The sequence below is a fragment of the Microcebus murinus genome, chromosome 1, assembly GCF_040939455.1.
Source record: "Microcebus murinus isolate Inina chromosome 1, M.murinus_Inina_mat1.0, whole genome shotgun sequence".
NCBI lineage: Eukaryota > Metazoa > Chordata > Mammalia > Primates > Cheirogaleidae > Microcebus > Microcebus murinus.
In genome coordinates this window covers 57,310,203-57,329,323 of record NC_134104.1, presented here as the reverse complement: position 1 = coordinate 57,329,323, position 19,121 = coordinate 57,310,203, and the positions used below count along the sequence as shown (strand labels likewise).

The window sequence follows — 19,121 nt, the reverse complement described above, 5'->3', positions numbered from 1 at the left end:
ACAGCTGACTTTAAGCTGCTCTTTGGGAATACAAAGGTTAACACCCTAAAAACAGATGCATGAGAGGCAGATTCGGGCAGTTCCAGCATATAGGAGCTGGACACACCCAGGAAGAGCATCAGGGAGCAGTGCCCCACACCCTCTAGGCCAGCATCTGTCCTTCCCTTCCTCAGCCCAAGTCTCGAGGTGCACGAGACAGCTGAAGGAGGGCCCTGCTCTAATCTGGCCTTTAGGTTCACTGAAACTGAGAAGGGAAAAAATATTGAGCCATATGTAGATCCAGCTATATACCTTAGATCCCTTGAGACTGTCTACAATTAAAACTGTCCTCTTACAGGGAAGGCGGGCTTCATGACCTATGAAGCAATCAGTCAACAGCTTCTTACTCCTCACCTTGTGCAAGGACCTCAGGATTACCAAAGCTATAAGATGATTTGAGCCATCAAGTAATGTGAGGGCTATCTCTCTCCAGCCATGAGCCAAATTCAGTAATGAGGCAAGACAACTGTATGCAGGAAGACAATATAATCGATTCGCATAGACATGTTATGCATTCAGAGTCAGAGATCTCTGTAAAATGGAAAGGACTGGGAAGATTGCTGGAGAGGTAATCTGGGGTTAAGGAAGGGTGAGATTGAATTACCCAGGGAGGGAGACGGAATGATGGTTTGAACAAAGACACCCCTAGTCTCTGAATATTGGAGGAATACCCATCACCAGTCATATGTAGATCCAGTTTGGCTGGAGCTATAAGTGTCCGGAACTAATGGGAAGTCAGGTTGGCAAGGAAGATTAAGCTTGGCCTATGGATGAAAGAAGAGTCATTGAAAGTATATTCATTTTCTATAGCTATGGAACAATTACCACACATTTAGAGGCTTAAAATATACCTATATATTTTTTTATCTTACAGTTTCTGGAAGTTCTGACTTCTACTCTGTGCACAGTGTAAGTAGGTTCTCTACTCAGAGTCTCACAAGGCGGCTAAAAGCAAGATGTAGGCTGTGCTGTGTTCTCATCTGGAGCCTGGGGTCCTCTTCAACAACTCATTCAGGTTGTTGGTAGAATTCAGTTCCTTGCAGTTGTAGGACTGAGGTCCCCACTGCCTTGCTGGCTGTCAGCCAGGGCAGTTCTCGGCTCCTGTAGGCCTTTTGCTATCCCTGCCAAATGACCCTTTCCAAAACATGGCAGTTTGCTCCTTCAAAGCCAGCAGGAAATTTCTCATGCTTTGAACCTCTGAATTCAGAAAGAACCAGTCCCTTTTAAAGGACTCACCTGATTAGGTCAGGCCCACCTAGGATAATCTCCCTTTTGATTAACTCAAGGTCAGCTGGTAGGCAATCCAATCATAAGAATGCTATTACATCATATCCACAGGTTCTGCCCTGGCTGATTATACAGGGAAGAAATCTTAGAATTCTTTCTATCTTAGACAGTTTTCAGGGGAAGGTGGGGAGGCATGATAAAATCTATTTTTGGAGCTGGCAGCTAGAGACCAGCTAGGAGACTACAGCCATCACAGAAATCAGGTATTTGGAAAGGCATGGGTGGGTCAGTGGGGAAGATAGCATACTGGGTAAGTTTCCAGGACATGTGATCTTTCTGCCTGGAATGTTCTTCTCCCTTCTCACCTCATGGTGGCCCCTGTCATACACTCACCTCCTGTCCACTCTGTGTTGGTTTGACCCCTCTTTGCCTCCTCCCTTGTTCTCTAACACATCATCCAGCTTCTTTCTTTCATGACACTCTTCATTTTATGCTATCATATTTGTTTTCTTTTTTATTGTTCATCCACTCCTCTCAACTCCAAGTTCAATGAGGACAGGGACGATGCCCCTTTTGCACATCTCTAACCAGACAGCATAGGGTCTGGAATATATATATGGCATATATATATATATATATATAGAGAGAGAGAGAGAGAGAGAGAGAGAGAGAGAGACTCAATAAATATTGAATGAAAGGTTAAATGAATGAGTGAGCAACTGATATGAAAGGATCAAGAGAGAGTCCAAAGTTCTGAGTACTGGTTTGGGATGTCTTAAAGACAGGCAGAAAATGGAACCAGACTAAGAGGTATGGGGAGCTGGGGAGATCTGTTTTAGACACCTTGAGTTTGAGATGACTGTGGAACAATTGTTCAGGTAAGTCCTACACGCAGGTGGAAATATGTGTGAGGAGATGCCACAGAAAATACAACAATGTCCAACAAGAATAAGGAGTTGGGCTTTGACCATGTAAAAGCATGAAAACTGGATTTTAAAATAAGCCTCTACTGGTTATTACTCATCTCTGTTTTTTTGTGTTTTTTTTTTGAGACAGAGTCTCGCTTTGTTGCCCAGGCTAGAGTGAGTGCCGTGGCGTCAGCCTAGCTCACAGCAACCTCAAACTCCTGGGCTCAAGCAATCCTCCTGCCTCAGCCTCCCAAGTAGCTGGGACTACAGGCATTCGCCACCATGCCCGGCTAATTTTTTTTATATATTAGTTGGCCAATTAATTTCTTTCTATTTATAGTAGAGACAGGGTCTCACTCTTGCTCAGGCTGGTTTCGAACTCCTGACCTCGAGCAATCCGCCCGCCTCGGCCTCCCAGAGAGCTAGGATTATAGGCGTGAGCCACCGCGCCCGGCCTTGTTTTTGAAACCTCTACTACTTGCAGGAGCTGTTGCTATGAGGGTTAGAATTTATATAAGGAAACGAGCAGGGAGTAAACATCCACTTTGGACACAGGTCTAGCACTGTCTGAAAAACTTGGGGAGAAAGTAAAGGCACACCCTCCACTCTTCATTTTATACTAACATATTTGTTTTCTTTTTTATTGTTCATCCACTCCTCTCAACTCCAAGCTTAATGAGGACAGGGACAATTCCCCTTTTGCTCATCTCTATCCAGAGTAGGGTCCGGAGTCTTCCGAGTGGAGGGTGTTGTGGCTGCAAGGCCGGTATCCTGGGCGATCACGCAGGCCTGGTAAAGAAGTTCTCCCAACGCAGTCTTGCTGTGTTAACTTTTTTATTCTTCCCTTTCTCTGCTCATCTTCCTCAATGAGTTCCCCTGTCTTATCTAAACCTTTCTACTATTTTCCCTCAAACACTCTTTTCTCTCTTTCTCCAACTAAATTATTCTTCTCCGGCCACATGTATCAATGTGATTATTTCTCTAGCAACTTCTTTCAACTTGTCTTTTGAACAGTTCCCCATCCCGTCTCAGCATGCTATCCTCCCTTCCCCTTCCTTCTACAGGTACACCGCGGTGGTCATGCCAGTGCACTACCAGCATGGCACAGGACGGAGCTCCTGTCGGCGTGTGGCCCTCATGATTACGGCCGTCTGGGTGCTGGCCTTTGCCGTGTCCTGCCCTCTCCTCTTTGGCCTCAACACCACAGGTAACATGGATGGCTTCACTCCCAGCACCCAAGTGCTTCACAGCACACCTGAGCGGCTATGAGTGGTGCTCAACCCTGAAATTCCTGACCCTGGGTCAGTGTACTTGGTAATCAAATGAGAATGCCCCAGACTGCAGAGCTTTGACCTTTGTTGGTTATAAATAAAATATAAAGCGAAACCTCGTCAATTATTGGCACAGGGGTAAAGTTCTGCCCTAATTCGTGAAAAGTCTGGCTCATCTCTATTTTGAAATAAATGTCATTGTACTCATTTGAAGAATGTGCCAGTTAAAAAAAACCAAGCTATATTAATAATTCAAGTGAGGTTTGCTAATGAAAAGATAATTTGTAACAGACCTACAATGCAAAATAATATATCATAAAAGTCCTGTTGTAGGATATATATTTCTGGGTTTTTACTCAATAAGAATAATTCCTAACACTTGGGAACTGGTATAGATTCTCAAATTATGAGAGGTGTATTTTTTTATTTTGAATAGACAAAAAATCTGGCTATGATGTGTGGTACATGATACATCTCCTAGAGAGATGGACAAATGGATGGATGGATGAACAATGTGTACATCTGAGATGTTTGGAATTTTAAGCAAATGACACCAACCCAAATTTACACCTCATATGGATCAATGCCCTCTGTGGCTATACCACGTCCATCTTTCAGCCTCAGGAATTTCATGTGTTGAATGAAAGCTATTAACACACATAGTAACGTGATGGGTATTGACAGTACCCAAACATCCATACCTGAGTGTTTGCTAAGAGAAAACTGATTGACTAGTGTTCTAGTATTCATCTGGATTCATTATTTTGTAATCTTGGATTGGTTCATTTAATTCTTATGTTCTAGGTTTGTGAATTTCTGGTATATATGTACTAGTCACATAGCCATGTGCTTATATGTATGCACATTACATGTGAATACAGGTGAATCCTAACTTATAAGTAATCTTCCAAGTGTCATTTGCTGGACAATGATTTGGGAAGACAGAAAAAAAACTCTGGAGTCAGAAAAACCTAGCTTAAAACTCAAAATTCAAGTTTTAAATTTCTACTACTTAACAGCTTTGTCTCCTTGAACAGGTTACTTAACTTTTGTGAGTTCGGTTTCCTTGTTGGTAAATTTGGGATAATAATACAGTGGAGCATAAACTTGAGCAAATTCAAATATGTAGATTCAGTCTATATATAGTTATAATAGGAAGTTTTCAATATTTATTTTATATATGGCCCCCTGCAAATAAGTCCAGGAACTTTATCTCTAAAATTACATATTCCATAGGAATTCTATAATATATGATATTACTATGTATACTATAATCTTATTACTGTTCAGGCTTATAATAATAAGACCATGTATATCTTTACATATAATTCAGGAGATTTTCAAAGCAAATTTTGGGTCTATATAATTTTCACTTTATTCATTGACTTTAGAATCTAATTCTACATATGATATAACTCTATCTCCTTCATAGAGACTTTTTCACAATTAAATGAGGAATAAATTGGGATAACATATGTAAACATGCCAAGCACATACCACCTACTCAAGGTCAGGCTTGTTTCTCTGACACATTAAATCTAACCAGCCAAATTATCCACAAATATTTGCCTGGTTAAGCCAGGGTGTTCCTTAAATATGATGTTATCTATTATCTTCGCATTACTGTTTACCATTCGTTTCTTTGTTATTTTAACTGAATGACACTTTATGCACTTGTCACACGTACACATACACACTTTGCACATCACAAAGCAACATCCCCCACCATGGTTATAAAGGTTGACCCAGTGACACTAAAATGCTCTTTTTGATGAATGTTAAATATGCTTTATGGGTTAGCCTGATAACTAAGTCACCTTCTGTAACTTTGTTTCTATAATAAAATATATTCTTTGCTGGAATTTGTAGTGTGGGAAACCCTCTACCACTACTAGACACCAAGGCACTGCTTACCTCCCAGCCTGCGGCCAATCCCCACACTCAGTGCCTACTGGGCTGAGTATGGTTCCTGTTACTCATTCTTGGTAGGGGTGTCTCACTCTCACAGACACACATGCCTTGGAAATAGTTGAAACAGTCTCAAAATCTGACACTAGACAGAGTTCCCAGTTAATGTCAACAACTAAAGTGAAGAAGAATGATGAGCAGTGTTTTTGCCGCCAGTGAGATCATTATTGTTCCAAAAACAAAACTCAGGAAAATCTTTCCAAAAGGATTTTCAAATACAGTATTGAGAAGGTTAAAAAAAAAAAAAAAAGGCCTGTGACTAAGCATGTGAGCTCTCGCTTCTCTCTCATCTCTCACAATCTCTCTTTTACTTTGAAGTTTTTTAATAGCACAGTAGTAAGCCCTCCAATTATCCATATATTGTGTCAAAGTGTCAGATTCCATCATTAGAGCCCCACAGATACTAGCTGGTGTTGTTGTTGTTATTATTTATTAGAGATGTTTTCTGTGCCTCAAAATTGAACAACACGTCTGCTCCATAGAAGATCTGAACAGTAGTAATTCTACTGATGGTCGTACAGGAGACCTGTCACCTCTTCCTAAAATACAATTCAGGGAATTAGTGAATAGAACTCAAGACAGGAAAGCCCAGCTGTCCTCCTCTGCCTCAATCTGACCTTCATGATACAGCTTCATTGTCTTGATAGATGTGGGTTCCTCCAGCAACTCTCCCATCAATACGGAACTTCCTAAGTTCATGCAAAAGCCCAATATGAATTACTTCTCTCAGTCATTTTTTCTACTTTTGTGGGAAGTTGCAGGAGACTGCCAATAACACCTGATATTAGAAGCAGCTGGACTTCCACTAAGACATACAACACAAAAAAAGAACTTCCTGGCCCAGCTCTTCTTTTAATGTCATGGGCTGCCACGTGTGATTGTGAATTATTAGAGAACATAAGATAGAGAAATGTTCAGTCTCTTCCAACTTGGAGTTGCCCCTGTTCTCTGAGAAAAGGGCAACATAAGGGAGGGTCTTAGGTCAGAGAGTCCCAGGGCTGCCCCTGCTCCCAGCAGAGGCCCAGCGATCCCGCCAAATATCACATCATCAACAGCCCTTAACGACAGCAGAGCATGGTGTGTGGGTGCTAGAGGACACCCTAAAGATCCCTGAATAAGTAGACCGATCCTTTCATTTCACAGATAAGAAAAATAACTAGTATTTAAATTTCTGCTAAATCAGATAGCTATTGTGTTATAAAAAATTCTAGAATGAATAAGCTGGTGGCAAAGACACCTTCAAAAGAAAAAAGTTAAAGTTAAGAAAATCCTATCAGCTGGCTTGATTTTCCTTTGATAAAAGAAAATCGAGAAGTGCTATTTGTTTGATTTTTAACAATAGAACACCTCACCTGGCTGTCGGAGCACTGGAGGCCGGGAGCTTGGTTACTCAAAAAGTTAAAAGGATAATAGGAGCACAAAGTTAAAAGAATAATCGATTCACCCTAAAATCAGATTCATCAGCATCTCCTGCCTTTGGAATCAAGTTGAAGTCAAATCTTTCAACGAGTTTGAAGTTCATGAATCTTTCAATTAAACCTGCTTTGGCCATGCTATTCACATCGTCATGGGACTCAGTCTCCCAAGATAACCCCCAAAACCCTCTTGGACCCCTTAGTAGAACTATTTAGTGTTTTCATCACCCAGCACAGTGCTTTGAATGTAGGAGGTGCTCTGTAAAGGTTTCTAGAATAAGTAATGAATTGAATCTTCATTATCATCCTTTCCTCCTTAAAAATTGAGATTAGTTGGGATAAGCATCTCTAATCTCAGAAAATTAAGAGTAACCTCCCCACCCCCAACCAGCTTTCCCCAGTAGCCTCCAGCCAGTGAGCCAGCGAGTGCTTCTGTGCTTACATAAAATGCTCATTTGTACATTTTCCTTATTTATTCATCATTGATGTAGTCACTGAACAACTGTGGTGCTAACAGCACAGTACTATTTTGGTTAAATCATCTCAGCAAGGTACCTCGTCTCCTAGGGAAGCCTCAGCTTCTGGGGGCCTCACTGTCCCCACCGCCTCTTCTCAGCTCTCAGCAGAGCAGCTTTCAGAAGGGCTGCTGCGTGGTGCATCCCTCTGCCCTGCCCACAGGACACACACCCAGGCCAGGCCCCACTCACTGGCCACTGCCTCGAGTGTCACTCTGCCTCCTGTGCAGTCACAAGATCAAATAGCATCGGGAAATTCTGGGAAAGACAGCAAAACTCCATCTAAGGAAGGGCAGCGGTTTGCTTAAATAGGGGAGGAAGGAAAGGATGACAGTACAAGTTCAGTGATTAACGGGAGGGCCTTTATTGATCAGGGACCCTGAAATAGCTATGTGCCCTCTCTTCTCTCTCTCTCTCTCTCTCATACATACACTTTCAACATTTTTAGTAGAAAAAGAAATACTTGCACATGATAAAACTTTCATAAGGTGTAATGAGACACATACGTATTTATTTGTAGGTCTCCCTCCTACCCCTGATTTCTAGTCCCCTAACCCCCTCCCTAGAAGTAAACACTAATGTTCTTCAAAGACAATGCTTGAAACAAGCAAGCACATGCGCACATACATACATGCACATGTGTGTGTACCTGTTTCCATTTCTACACAAATACAAGCAGACTATGCCCACTCCTGACTCTGGCCTTTTAAAAGAGGTAGTTCCTATATAAAATTAGGAGGTCAGGCTCCAAGAACCCAGAAGAGGGTGGGGTTCACCAAGAGTGGCAACGAGATGGATGGTGGGAACGTAGCCCTGCCACCCTGCTGGCCTCTGCTCATGGGAAACGTGCTGAGACTCCACCTCAATATGGGAGGCATCTGAATCATGGTCAGATGCTGACAACAGGGGAGCTGATTTGAGGGGAGGGCCTGATCACTGCCCACCTGGCTCCCTAGACATTCAGAAAGACCACCAGCTACCACCCCACCCCTCCCCCAGCCCTACTGCCCCAGAGTTCCAGAAGACACCAATTTGGTGATCACTACTTAGAGTCTCATGATCCATTTCCTAAAGGATCATGACACAGGCTCTGGTAAGATGACATGAATCTTACCCCCTCCCCAGAAAACCAGAGAATTTGGGGGAGTAGCGTGTAAAGATTCTGGTGGCAGTGTTGTCATTAACTTGCCTCGCTGAGCACTCTTTGTCTCCATTCTAGTTCTTAACTGTTGCTCCCTTCCCTCCCCTACAAATATTGTTCACTGTAAGTCTCATCCCAAATTTCTACTCCAAATGATACCCTCCCTTTTAAGTTTAAAAAAAAAATCCAGGGAGGTAAATAATAAATAATAATAGTAAATAAATTATAATAGCTACCATTTATTCTCACTAATTCTCACAACCACTATACAAGACAATATTTCTATCATTTGTTTACAGGTAATGAAGCTGAGGCTTGGCATGGTTAAGTAACATTCCCAAGACCACACTGTTAATAAATGGCATATCTGGGTCTCACACCTAGGGCTGCCTGGCTGCTACCAACCTCAGAAGACCAAGAGGCAGAATGAGGGGCCCAGGTAGCCACGGCCCTCTCCCCATGAGCTCACACCCGAGGCTTTATTTTCTAAGGCCAGATTTTGGATTGGAGAATCCTCAGTGCTTTATGAAGATTGACAGGGTGTGCCAACAGTTGTTGCTGACAATGATGGACAAAGCACAAATATGGCATGTCACCATGGTAGAGGGAGTGGGAAAGTCAAAATTACAGAAAAAACATTGGTTGTGGGGTCAGACTGGCTTGATTAATGTATCTTTCAAGCTGTCCAGCCTTGGACCACTTACTGATGCTCTCTGAGCGTTAGTCTGCTCATCTGAGAATAGAGACAGTAATGGGATCTCTCTCACATGACGTTGCCATAATGATTAAGTAAGAAAATGTATGCAAAGCCCTTGGCACGACTTGGCAGATATTGGTTTGCTTCCCTTTACTCTTTCAAGATAGGGGAAGTTTCAGGCCCTATCCTGGACATTGGAGGAATCTCAACATCTGCAAATGAAGAAGGTAAAGCTATAGGGACCTCCTAAGGAGGAGTGGCAGCAAAATTTCAGGACATAAAGCAGGGACAGGGACACTTCTGAATTCATATTCTCCATAGTGACTATATCCTTACCGGCCTTTTCCAACCCCACCCCTAGCCAGTGCTGAGGATTCCCTGAAAAACCAAATGCCTGTCCTGTATTCAGCCACCGCCGGCCCTGCATCCCACTTCAAAACTGAAGACCTGGAATTCTCAGCAAAAGGATTGTTGGAATGCAATGAAACAAGGAAGCCAAAGGAGGCTGCATTTGAACAATCCTTTCATGCTTCCACACCAGCAGGGCCTTTTCTGGGGGCTGCATCCCTCCAGGGAGCCTCTGCCCTGTTGCTCTGTGACATGACATTCCCGCAGCCTACAGGCTGCATTCCTCTGGGTGACATCACAACATATGGAAAGGATCATCATCTATCTGGACTCTTTGCTCCTTCAAGAGCAGACACGGTGTCTTACTCATCTTTGCAGCCCCAGTGCAGAGCGGCGTCTGGCATATAATCGTTGGCATATTTTCTTTCTAAGTAAGCTGTGAGAAACACAAAGGTGAATTGGACCTCCTGCCCTCAAGGAGCTGACGGCATAGCTAATGTTGCACCCGCATGTCCGCCAGGAGGCGGGGACACATGTGTGATATGGGGCCATACTTTGTGCTTCCTGCTGAGCTCTAATACCCGCAAATGGCTTCACCTTCTCCCCTTCTCTGACCCACAGGGGACCCCAGCGTCTGCTCCATCTCCAACCCTGATTTTGTCATCTACTCTTCAGTGGTGTCCTTCTACTTGCCCTTCGGAGTAACTGTCCTTGTCTATGCCAGGATCTATGTGGTGTTGAGACAAAGGAGACGGAAACGGATCCTGACTCGACAGAACAGTCAGTGCATCAGTGTCAGGCCCGGCTTCCCTCAACAAGTAAGCACCCTGGAGGGGGCAGTGGACAGACAGCACCCAACCCCTGACCTCCCAGCCTGTGTCCAGCAGTGCACGGTTGTGCCCATTCTGCCGCACTGGAGACTCAGATCTGACACCTACCTTTTAATCTGCTGGTACTGGCTGTGCTTTGAAGGTAGGAAAGCCAATCTCAACATGCACTGATAGCCTCCCTAGAGCTCACCTTACTTGTCAAAATGATAGGACAGTTTCTGGGCTCGTTATTCTTTCCTTCAAAGTCTCTCATTTCCCCCCAGTGGCCAGAAGTTCAAATGTCCCACAGAGTCTGAGGTTTTGTGCGGCAGTTGTACCTTGCATTTCTGGTTCCCAGAACTGACTTTTTGTTCAAATCACTCATTCCAAGAATCATTGTGATCCTCCAAAATCCTTTGTCCTTACTAGATCTGCCCCTGTGTCAAGGCACTGATCAGCTTTAGGATGGGACGGTCACTTTATTGGGTCTTTCTAGCTTCTGAAAAGGAAGGTAGTTGCTTCTGCAATGATCTGTCAATTGCTTTGGCTTTCAATTCTGCTTACCCCAGTGCCTGGCACATAGTGTTATAGTTTGCCCACAATGTACTTGAAGCACGAATGGATGAATATGATCACTTGCAGTCTACTAGGGAAAGAACATTGGGAATATTATACAGCCTCTGCCTTCATGGAGTTTAGACTGTAGACAAGCAAATGCAGCACTCCCCTACCTAAAGTTAATGAACAGCCCAGAACTGAATGGGTTGTTTGCCGAATGTGAGGTAAAGAAAACTAAGCACCCTCATATGAAGTGCTGTCAAGGTTATAAGAAGAGAAAAAAACAATATGCTCAGGAAAGGGCTTCATAGAGTAAGAAATGAATTTGATCTTGAAGGCAGCTCCAACTTGGGTGTCTAGATCAATCTCTAATGACCTGAATGAAGGTCGGACTCTCAAAGTTGAAGCCCCAAGGCTTGGGTAGAACAAGACTACTGGTCCCCATGAGATAGACAGTCGGAACCCAAGGCTGAGGACATGAACACACTGCACTCAAAGCACTGTCGTGCTACATGGCCACATATGACGTGGCTCAGCAATGTAGAGCTTAATCCGTAACTGACTGTTTTTCCCTCAACCTCCCCTAGTCTTCCTGTCTGCGGCTGCACCCCATGCAGCAGTTTTCAATAAGGGCCAGATTTCCATCGGATGCCACAGGAAAAATGGTAAGTGGATCATGTCTCTGATCACAGGAAAAGAATAAGAGCCCTTTTCCCACAATGTCGGCTTGTCTCAATTCCACTCCCACCCAAAAATGGAGTCTAGCCCTGATTCCTGTACATGTATCTATGATATATGACAGGATCTGAGATTCTGCCTTTTTTCAGCTTCAGCATAGAATTCGTCAAGCGGTACTGAGAACGCATTTGACTGTTGGGCTAGAACTCAATGACCGGTGCCAGTGACTCTGGGATGTGGTGTGAAAGTGCCATCCAGAGCCACCTGCACTGGAGGGAACAGGATGTCAGTGAAACACACATGGGCAGAGCCAATAAAAGCAGAGAAAGGAGACTTTCAAGTGCCCTATTAACCACTGAATGTGGGGAAAACCAAGACAATCTCATGGTCACCTTGACACTTGTCTTTCCAATTGAAGCCAGCCCTGCCTTCTCCAGCTAGCAGAGTGCAGAACGGAGCCTGGTGGTGTTAGGTATAAGGCCAGTATCCCTCTCCCTGAACTCCACATTAGGAATAAACTTTGAAAGCCCATAATGATAAAGATCTGAGCCACAATCCCTCTCAGTCTACTTGATTAACCACTTTTTACACAGGCCTGATGTAGCAGCTAGAGACCCTTGCTGTAAATGATAAAAGGTAGATAAGCAGCTTAACGTTGCCTATGGCAGATGCAAGGTCTGAGGAGGGCCCAAGGCCCAAAGGAGGAAAAGAGAGGTTGGCGAGCCACAAGGCTGACAATGGCAGGAGTGTGGAGAATTAGGTTCTGTGCTGCCATCTGGGAGTGGAGGGCTGTGCCAGCCAGGCCTAGAGGAATCCAGTGGTCCCTCATGCAGTCATGGGGTAGTGATAAGGGTTTGCAGAGAAAGCAGAAAAATACACTCACATATATATTCTCGGAAGAATCACTTTCCTCCTATAGGACTGAATTTCCACATCTGTAAGATGGAAACAGGGTGTGCTAAATCAGTGTTCTCAAATCTGAGATTTTATAGACACGCCCCAGTCCCCTAGTTTCAGAAATAAGGCATTATAAGTTAAATATTGTCACTTTTAGAAGATCAATAGGTGCCAATTTAATCATAAACACGATCTTGGCTATCATTCAGATAAAACAGAATATGTTTATATTCATTATTAGAAAATTCCATCACAATGAAAACTAAAAATTTTTAAAAACATATTTCCCTAACTGGAGATCATTATGTTAAAAAAGATAAGCCAGGCACAAAAAGGTAAATACTACATGTCCTCACTTATATATAGCAGCTAAAGAGTTGATCTCCTAGAGGTAAAGAATAGAATGCTAGTTACCAGGGGCTGGGAGGGGTGGGGGAATGAAAAAAGGTTGGTTAATGGGTACACACATACAGTTAGAGGGAATGAGTTCTACTGTAGTGCTCGATAGCATGGTAGGATGGCTATGGATAACAATTTATTGTATATCTCAAAATAACTAGAAGATTTGAAATGTCCTCAACACAAAGAAATGATAAATATTTGATGTGATAGAAATTCCAATTATCCTGATTTGGTTATTACACATTCTATGCATTTATCAATATATCACATCAACCCCATAAATATGTACAATTCTCAATAAAAATTGTTTTTTAAAAAAGAAAAAATATATTCTCCTTGAATTCCTAAGAATACCTCTGTGGAGCATGGTTTTAAAAACACTAAATCACTCAAACTTTTTAAACAGGGGAAAAAAAAAAAAAAAAAAAAAAAAAAAAAAAAAAAAAAAACACTAAATCACCTTGAAGACCCCTTGCATTCATTCATTCATTCATTCATTCATTCAACAATGTTTCTAAGCGTGCACAACGTGTCAGCACTGTGTATCTGGAAGACTGTGATTCCTCGAGCTAAGGAGAGAGAAGTGAAGGGCTTTGGTTGCTGACACTGACTGACTTGTGGAGAAAAGGAATTTACTGGAGAGCTGTCAGGTAGCTCACAGATTCAATAAGAAGGCTGAAAAGCAGCTTCGGAAGGTGCTGTCCATGCCTATGGAATAATATGGTTAGAGGACCTAGGACACTGAACATTGAATGGCACCACTGGTAAATGAATTCTGAAGTCTCTGCTTCACTAGTTCCAGCTCAGTCTGAGGTGTAAATCTCCAATTGTCTGGGCTTGGTTCATCTGCCAGAGGTCTAGCTCCATTGAGGTGGGGGTGGGAAGTTATCAGCTGGCTTTTATGGCTTCAGTGATGGGAGTTGGGGAGTCAAGTCCTAATCAAGATTAACACCAGGGTCTGATTCCTCAAACATGGGGAGAAGTTCACATATTGGACACACGCACATCCTCCCCTACTCCAAATACCAAAAAAATCACATATCTTCAGCTTTCTACTCTCAGAAGCTACTCATCGCAAACCAACTTTTTCCTATTTCTTTTCTGTTTTTCAAATGAGACTCAGAGATATTAAATTAACTTGCCCAAGGTTACATCTACTAAGTAGGAAAGCTGAGTTGAAAATCCTGGGTATTCTTTTTTTAAAACTTTCAATTATGGAAATTTTCAAAAATAAAAAGTAGAAAGACAAATATAACAAACCCCTAGTCACCACCAGCCAGCTTCAGCAATTATCAACTCATGGCCAATCTGATTTTTCTACACTCCCACCTACGTTCACACAACCCCACTGCATTGCTATGAAGCAAATCCCAAATACCATATTATTTCAACTGAAAATATTTCTGTAAAGTCCCCTAAAGGATATGGACTTTTTTATAAAACACATATGCACAATACCACATCACACTTAAAAAATTAATAATAGTTCTCTAATATTAAATATCCAATGTTCAAATTTCCCCAATTGTCTTGTTAAATTTTTTATTACAGTTGGTTTATTTGAATCAAAGTTCAAATAAGGCCCATACTTTGCAACTGGTAAGTGTTTTTGCTGCTGTTATAATTTTTTTGTTGGAAAAATTGAGTCAGTTGTCTTTTAGGGTTTCCCACTTTCCCACTCCAGACTTTGCTGCTTACATCCCAGTGGTTTCACTTAATGTGTTCCTATGTCTCACTAAGTCATTCTAACTTGAAAAAGCTAGACTACAATCCTATGCCGCCCTCCTCAAGGGATTGCAGCAGTATTAAAAGTTCTATATGTGATAGGTGCTTTTTATTTATAAATTCAGAAGCAGATTTCATGTTCTTTAAGTTTCCATGGTCCCACCACTCTCTCAGATGCTCCTTCTGTAGGTTTCACATGCTGATGGTTTCCTCTTTCTTCATTGCATTCTCTTTCCCTTTCAGGAACACTCAGAAGATAAGCAATATCCCCAGAAATGTCAGGATCCTCTCTTGTCACATCTGCAGCCTCTCTCTCCTGGCCAGGCACACATGGAACTGAAGCGCTACTACAGCATCTGCCAAGATACTGCCTTGGGGGGACCAGGCTTCCAAGAAAGAGGAGGAGAGTTGAAAAGGGAGGAGAGGAGTCGGAACTCCCTAAGCCCTACCATAGCACCCAAGCTCAGCTTAGAGGTTCGAAAACTCAGCAATGGCAGGTTATCAACGTCCCTGAAGCTGGGGCCCCTGCAACCTCGGGCAGTGCCACTTCGGGAGAAGAAGGCAACCCAGATGGTGGTCATTGTGCTTGGTAAGTTTGAGCTGGCTTGAGTTGGATTAGGGTGGATTAAGTGGGGTTAGGTTAAATTAGGTGGAGCTGGCAGAGGATGATAATGCAGCCACATTTGACAGAAATTGGAAATCCAATGACTATAATATTTATAAAATGCTTACAATGTAAACATTTTGCGTATAAATATTAACTCTGTACATAAATATTTTTATAAAAATATTTTTTGTTTTGTGTATAAATATTAACTCTGATAGAAATTCAAAAGACCTAGATTGAAATTTACAAAGCTGAACAAGCCACCTAATTGAACTATATTTTTCTCTGTATCATATGGAGTTATAATGCATGAATCAAATAATAAGACAATGATTCAATAAAAGTGTCTGGCATATATTGGATATTTAATTACTGCTTATATATTTTGAAATATGAAGTGAAAAAAACAGGAATGCAAAACACTACTGTGATATGGTGTGATAACATCTAGACTATTTTAATTACAGAGTAAAAAGTTCACCAAGATGTCAAAACTGATTGTCTTTGAGTAGTGGGTGTTTATTTTCCTTCTTTCTATTTTCTGTATTTACCAAGTTTTCCATAATACATACAATCAGAGCTAATTTTTATAGCAGGAAAATATAAACTTTATTTAAATAAAGAAATTAAAAATTTATAAATCACAGGTACCACATAATTAATGAAGGAAGTTGATTCTGTTCAGTGTCACTGACAAACCCTAACTTTTTCATATATCAGAAATTTTACTAAAACTCCTAGATGTAATCTCAACAGCAAGAACTGTGTAACTCACATCTTTAAGGTCTTCTTCTCTATCAGAGTCTAGGATCACATCTTCCATGGGTAGACATTAAATAAATGTCTGAATTGAACTGAAAAGGTAAAAGAAAAAAACCTAGTAAAAAACTACCCAAAGGCTCACGCCTGCAATCTAGCACTCTGGGAGGCCGAGGCGGGAGAATCGCTTGACCTCAGGAGTTCAAGACCAGCCTGAGCAAGAGTGAGACCCTGTGTCTACTAAAAATAGAAAGAAATTAGCCGGACAACTAAAAATATACAGAAAAAATTAGCCGGGCATGGTGGTGCATGCCTGTAGTCCCAGCTACTTGGGAGGCTGAGGCAGGAGGATTGTTTGAGTCCAGGAGTTTGAGGTTGCTGTGAGCTAGGCTGATGCCACAGCACTCTAGCCCGGGCAACAGAGCAAGACTCCGTCTCAAAAAAAAAAAAAACTACCCAAAGACCAAACTGGAAAATTGGTTTGGTAACAAAGGCCTGAGGGGAAGCAGAGACATTAGCAGGCAATTTTCTCATCTAAAAACAAGTTTGGCTCATCACTCCTAATTCATAGGGTTGTTATATTAATAAAAAGTAAATGGGCATGTAAAACTTCCAGCATAGTGGCTGGCATAAAGTAGACGAGCATGAGTCATTCTCATGTCATAACGAAAGGAGTAAGCAAATCCCTTACCTAGTTTCTCTCTTCCTTTGCAACCTAGGGGCCTTCCTGGTCTGCTGGCTGCCCTTCTTCTTGACTCACATTCTCAATGCCCACTGCCAAGCATGCCACGTGTCTGCAGAGCTTTACAGCGCCACAACGTGGCTGGGCTACGTGAACAGCGCCCTCAACCCCGTGATCTATACCACCTTCAATGTCGAGTTCCGCAAAGCCTTCCTCAAGATCCTCTCTTGCTGAAGGAGGAGAGGCGGGAATATTCCCTGTCCCCATTTCTAGCTGCCAGGCTGTGGGGCCGCTGGCCAGAGCCTGCTCAGAAAGACTGTGATGTCCTCTGGCATGTGCTAGGAAGAAGATTCCTGGAGCCAGGACGTCCCCGAGTGGCCGAGGTAACCAAAAGCTTCTTCCTAAACAGAATGTTCTACCTCCCCAGCTAAAACCTGACTTCGTTCTGACAGTCTTCAAACGGCTGGGGAGCCCCTGAGTGATAAGCAATAATTCAGAAAGGAGCTGATAAAACATGACTCACGCAAAATTGTCATTGGAGGCATGATTCATTACAGTGAAGGAAAAATGAACAGAGCTCATCATTCTTAACTTGCCAGGGATCCTTGAAATCTCAGCCAGTAAACCATCTTACAGAACAACCAATCTCTCTTCTTTCAAACCTCTAATTAACTGTCATGCTAACCTTGTGCTTTTGTGGGCCCATTCCCTCTTGATCATTCCTTTCCTTCACTGTATCTGGATATATGAATGACAAGGCCGAAACGTCCACCTTGCTGTAGAATCCAATCGGCTACGTTTGATGAGGTGAATTCCTCACCCCAAGGGGAACACTGTCCCACATTGGGACCAGAGCTTTGTTTCAGACCTTGCTAACCTGATCTTTTAGGTCTAGCTCAGTCACTTTGATTCCATTCCCTTCCTCTCTTGAGGCAGTCTCAGAGTCAACTTCCAGAGTCATTCAAGCTGGGGATGCTAACTGCAGAAGAGATGACAATTCCCACTGTAGTATCACTGTTGGACCTTGTGGTTGAGAAGATGTGAACCATAGATGCCATAGATGGTTTAGATGTGTTTTTCATAACACTATAAAGTGTGTTATAGATGTGTTTTTCACATCTATAGATGCCATACATGTGTTTTTCATAACACTATAAAATTTTCCTACCCGGGGTATCTCCATTTTTCTGCTGAACAGAGACCCAATATAGTCATGTGCCGCATAATGACATTTTGGTCAACGACACACCACATGTACAATGGTGGTCCCATTAGATTATAAGAGCTGAAAAATTCCTATCACCTAGTGACGTCATAGCCATTATAACGTTATAGCACAATGCATTACTCACGAGTCTGTGGTGATGCTTGTGTAAACAAACCTACTACGATGCCAGTCATATAAATGTACACAATTATGTACAGTGCATAATACTGGATAATAAATGACTATGTTACTGGTTTATGTATTTACTATACTTTTTGAGTATGCTTCTTCTACTTATAAAAAAAGTTAACTATAAAACAGCCTCGGGCAGTTCCTTCAGGAAGTATTCCAGAAGAAGGCGTCACTGCCATAACAGATGATAGCTCCGTGTGTGTCACTGCCCCGAAGACATTCGTTCCAGTAGGACAAGATGTAGAGATGGAAGACGGTGCTGTTGACGATCCTGACCCTGTGTAGGCCTAGGCTAATGTGTCCGTTTATGTCTTAATTGTTAACAAAAAAAGTTTAAGAAGGAAAAAATAAAATAAAAAATTTTTAAATAGAAAAAAGCTTATACAATAATGACATAAAGAAAGAAAATATTTTTGTACAGCTGTACAATGTGTTTGTGTCTTAAGTTGTTCTTATAAAAGAGTCAAGAAGTTAAAAAAATTTAAAAGTTTGTAAAGTAAAAAGGTTACAGTAAGCTATAATTAATTTATTATGGGAGGAAAAAAATGTTTAATAAATTTAGTATACCCTAAGTGGATAGTGCTTATAAAGTGTATGATAGCATACAGTAATGTCCTAGGCCCTCACATTCACTCACCACTTATTCACTGACTCACCTAGAGAAATTTTCAGTCCTGCAAGCCCTGTTCGTGGTAAGCGCCCTATACAGGTGTACCATTTTTTATCTTTTATACCACATTTTTACTGTACCTTTTCTGTTTAAGATATCATTAGACGCATACTTACCACTGTGTTACAGTTGCCTATTCAGTACAGTAACATGCCGTACAGGTTTGTAGCTTAGGAGCAATAGGCTATACCATGTAGCCTGGGTGTGTAGTGGGTCCTACCATCTAGGTTAGTGTAAGTACACTCTATGATGTTGGCACAACAATGAAACATCATAACTACGAATTTCTCTGAATGAATCCCCATCTTTAAGTGATGCATGACTGTGCTTTCAGACCCTGAGGCTCACTAAGTAGTGTCTGCAAAGTGCCAGTCACTTCTTCGAGTTCTGATTATGTAAGAATAAA

At 42.0% G+C, this 19,121-nt stretch overlaps 1 protein-coding gene across 3 annotated transcripts in view; it reads left to right on the top strand.

Moving 5' to 3' along the window:
* The window catches only part of DRD3 (dopamine receptor D3), a 42,200-nt gene extending 25,042 nt beyond the window's left edge, over nt 1-17,158 (top strand). For 2 of the 3 annotated variants that reach the window (XM_076007322.1, XM_076007289.1), the window contains 4 exons: nt 3,239-3,381; nt 10,151-10,347; nt 14,905-15,187; nt 16,684-17,158. In XM_076007322.1, coding sequence (XP_075863437.1) covers nt 3,239-3,381; nt 10,151-10,347; nt 14,905-15,187; nt 16,684-16,880 — 820 coding nt within the window. In that variant the 3' untranslated portion in view covers nt 16,881-17,158. The remainder of the gene's footprint in view (nt 1-3,238; nt 3,382-10,150; nt 10,348-14,904; nt 15,188-16,683) is intronic. The other variant, XM_076007354.1, reaches the window with a different exon arrangement.
* The last annotated feature ends 1,963 nt before the right edge of the window (nt 17,159-19,121 follow it).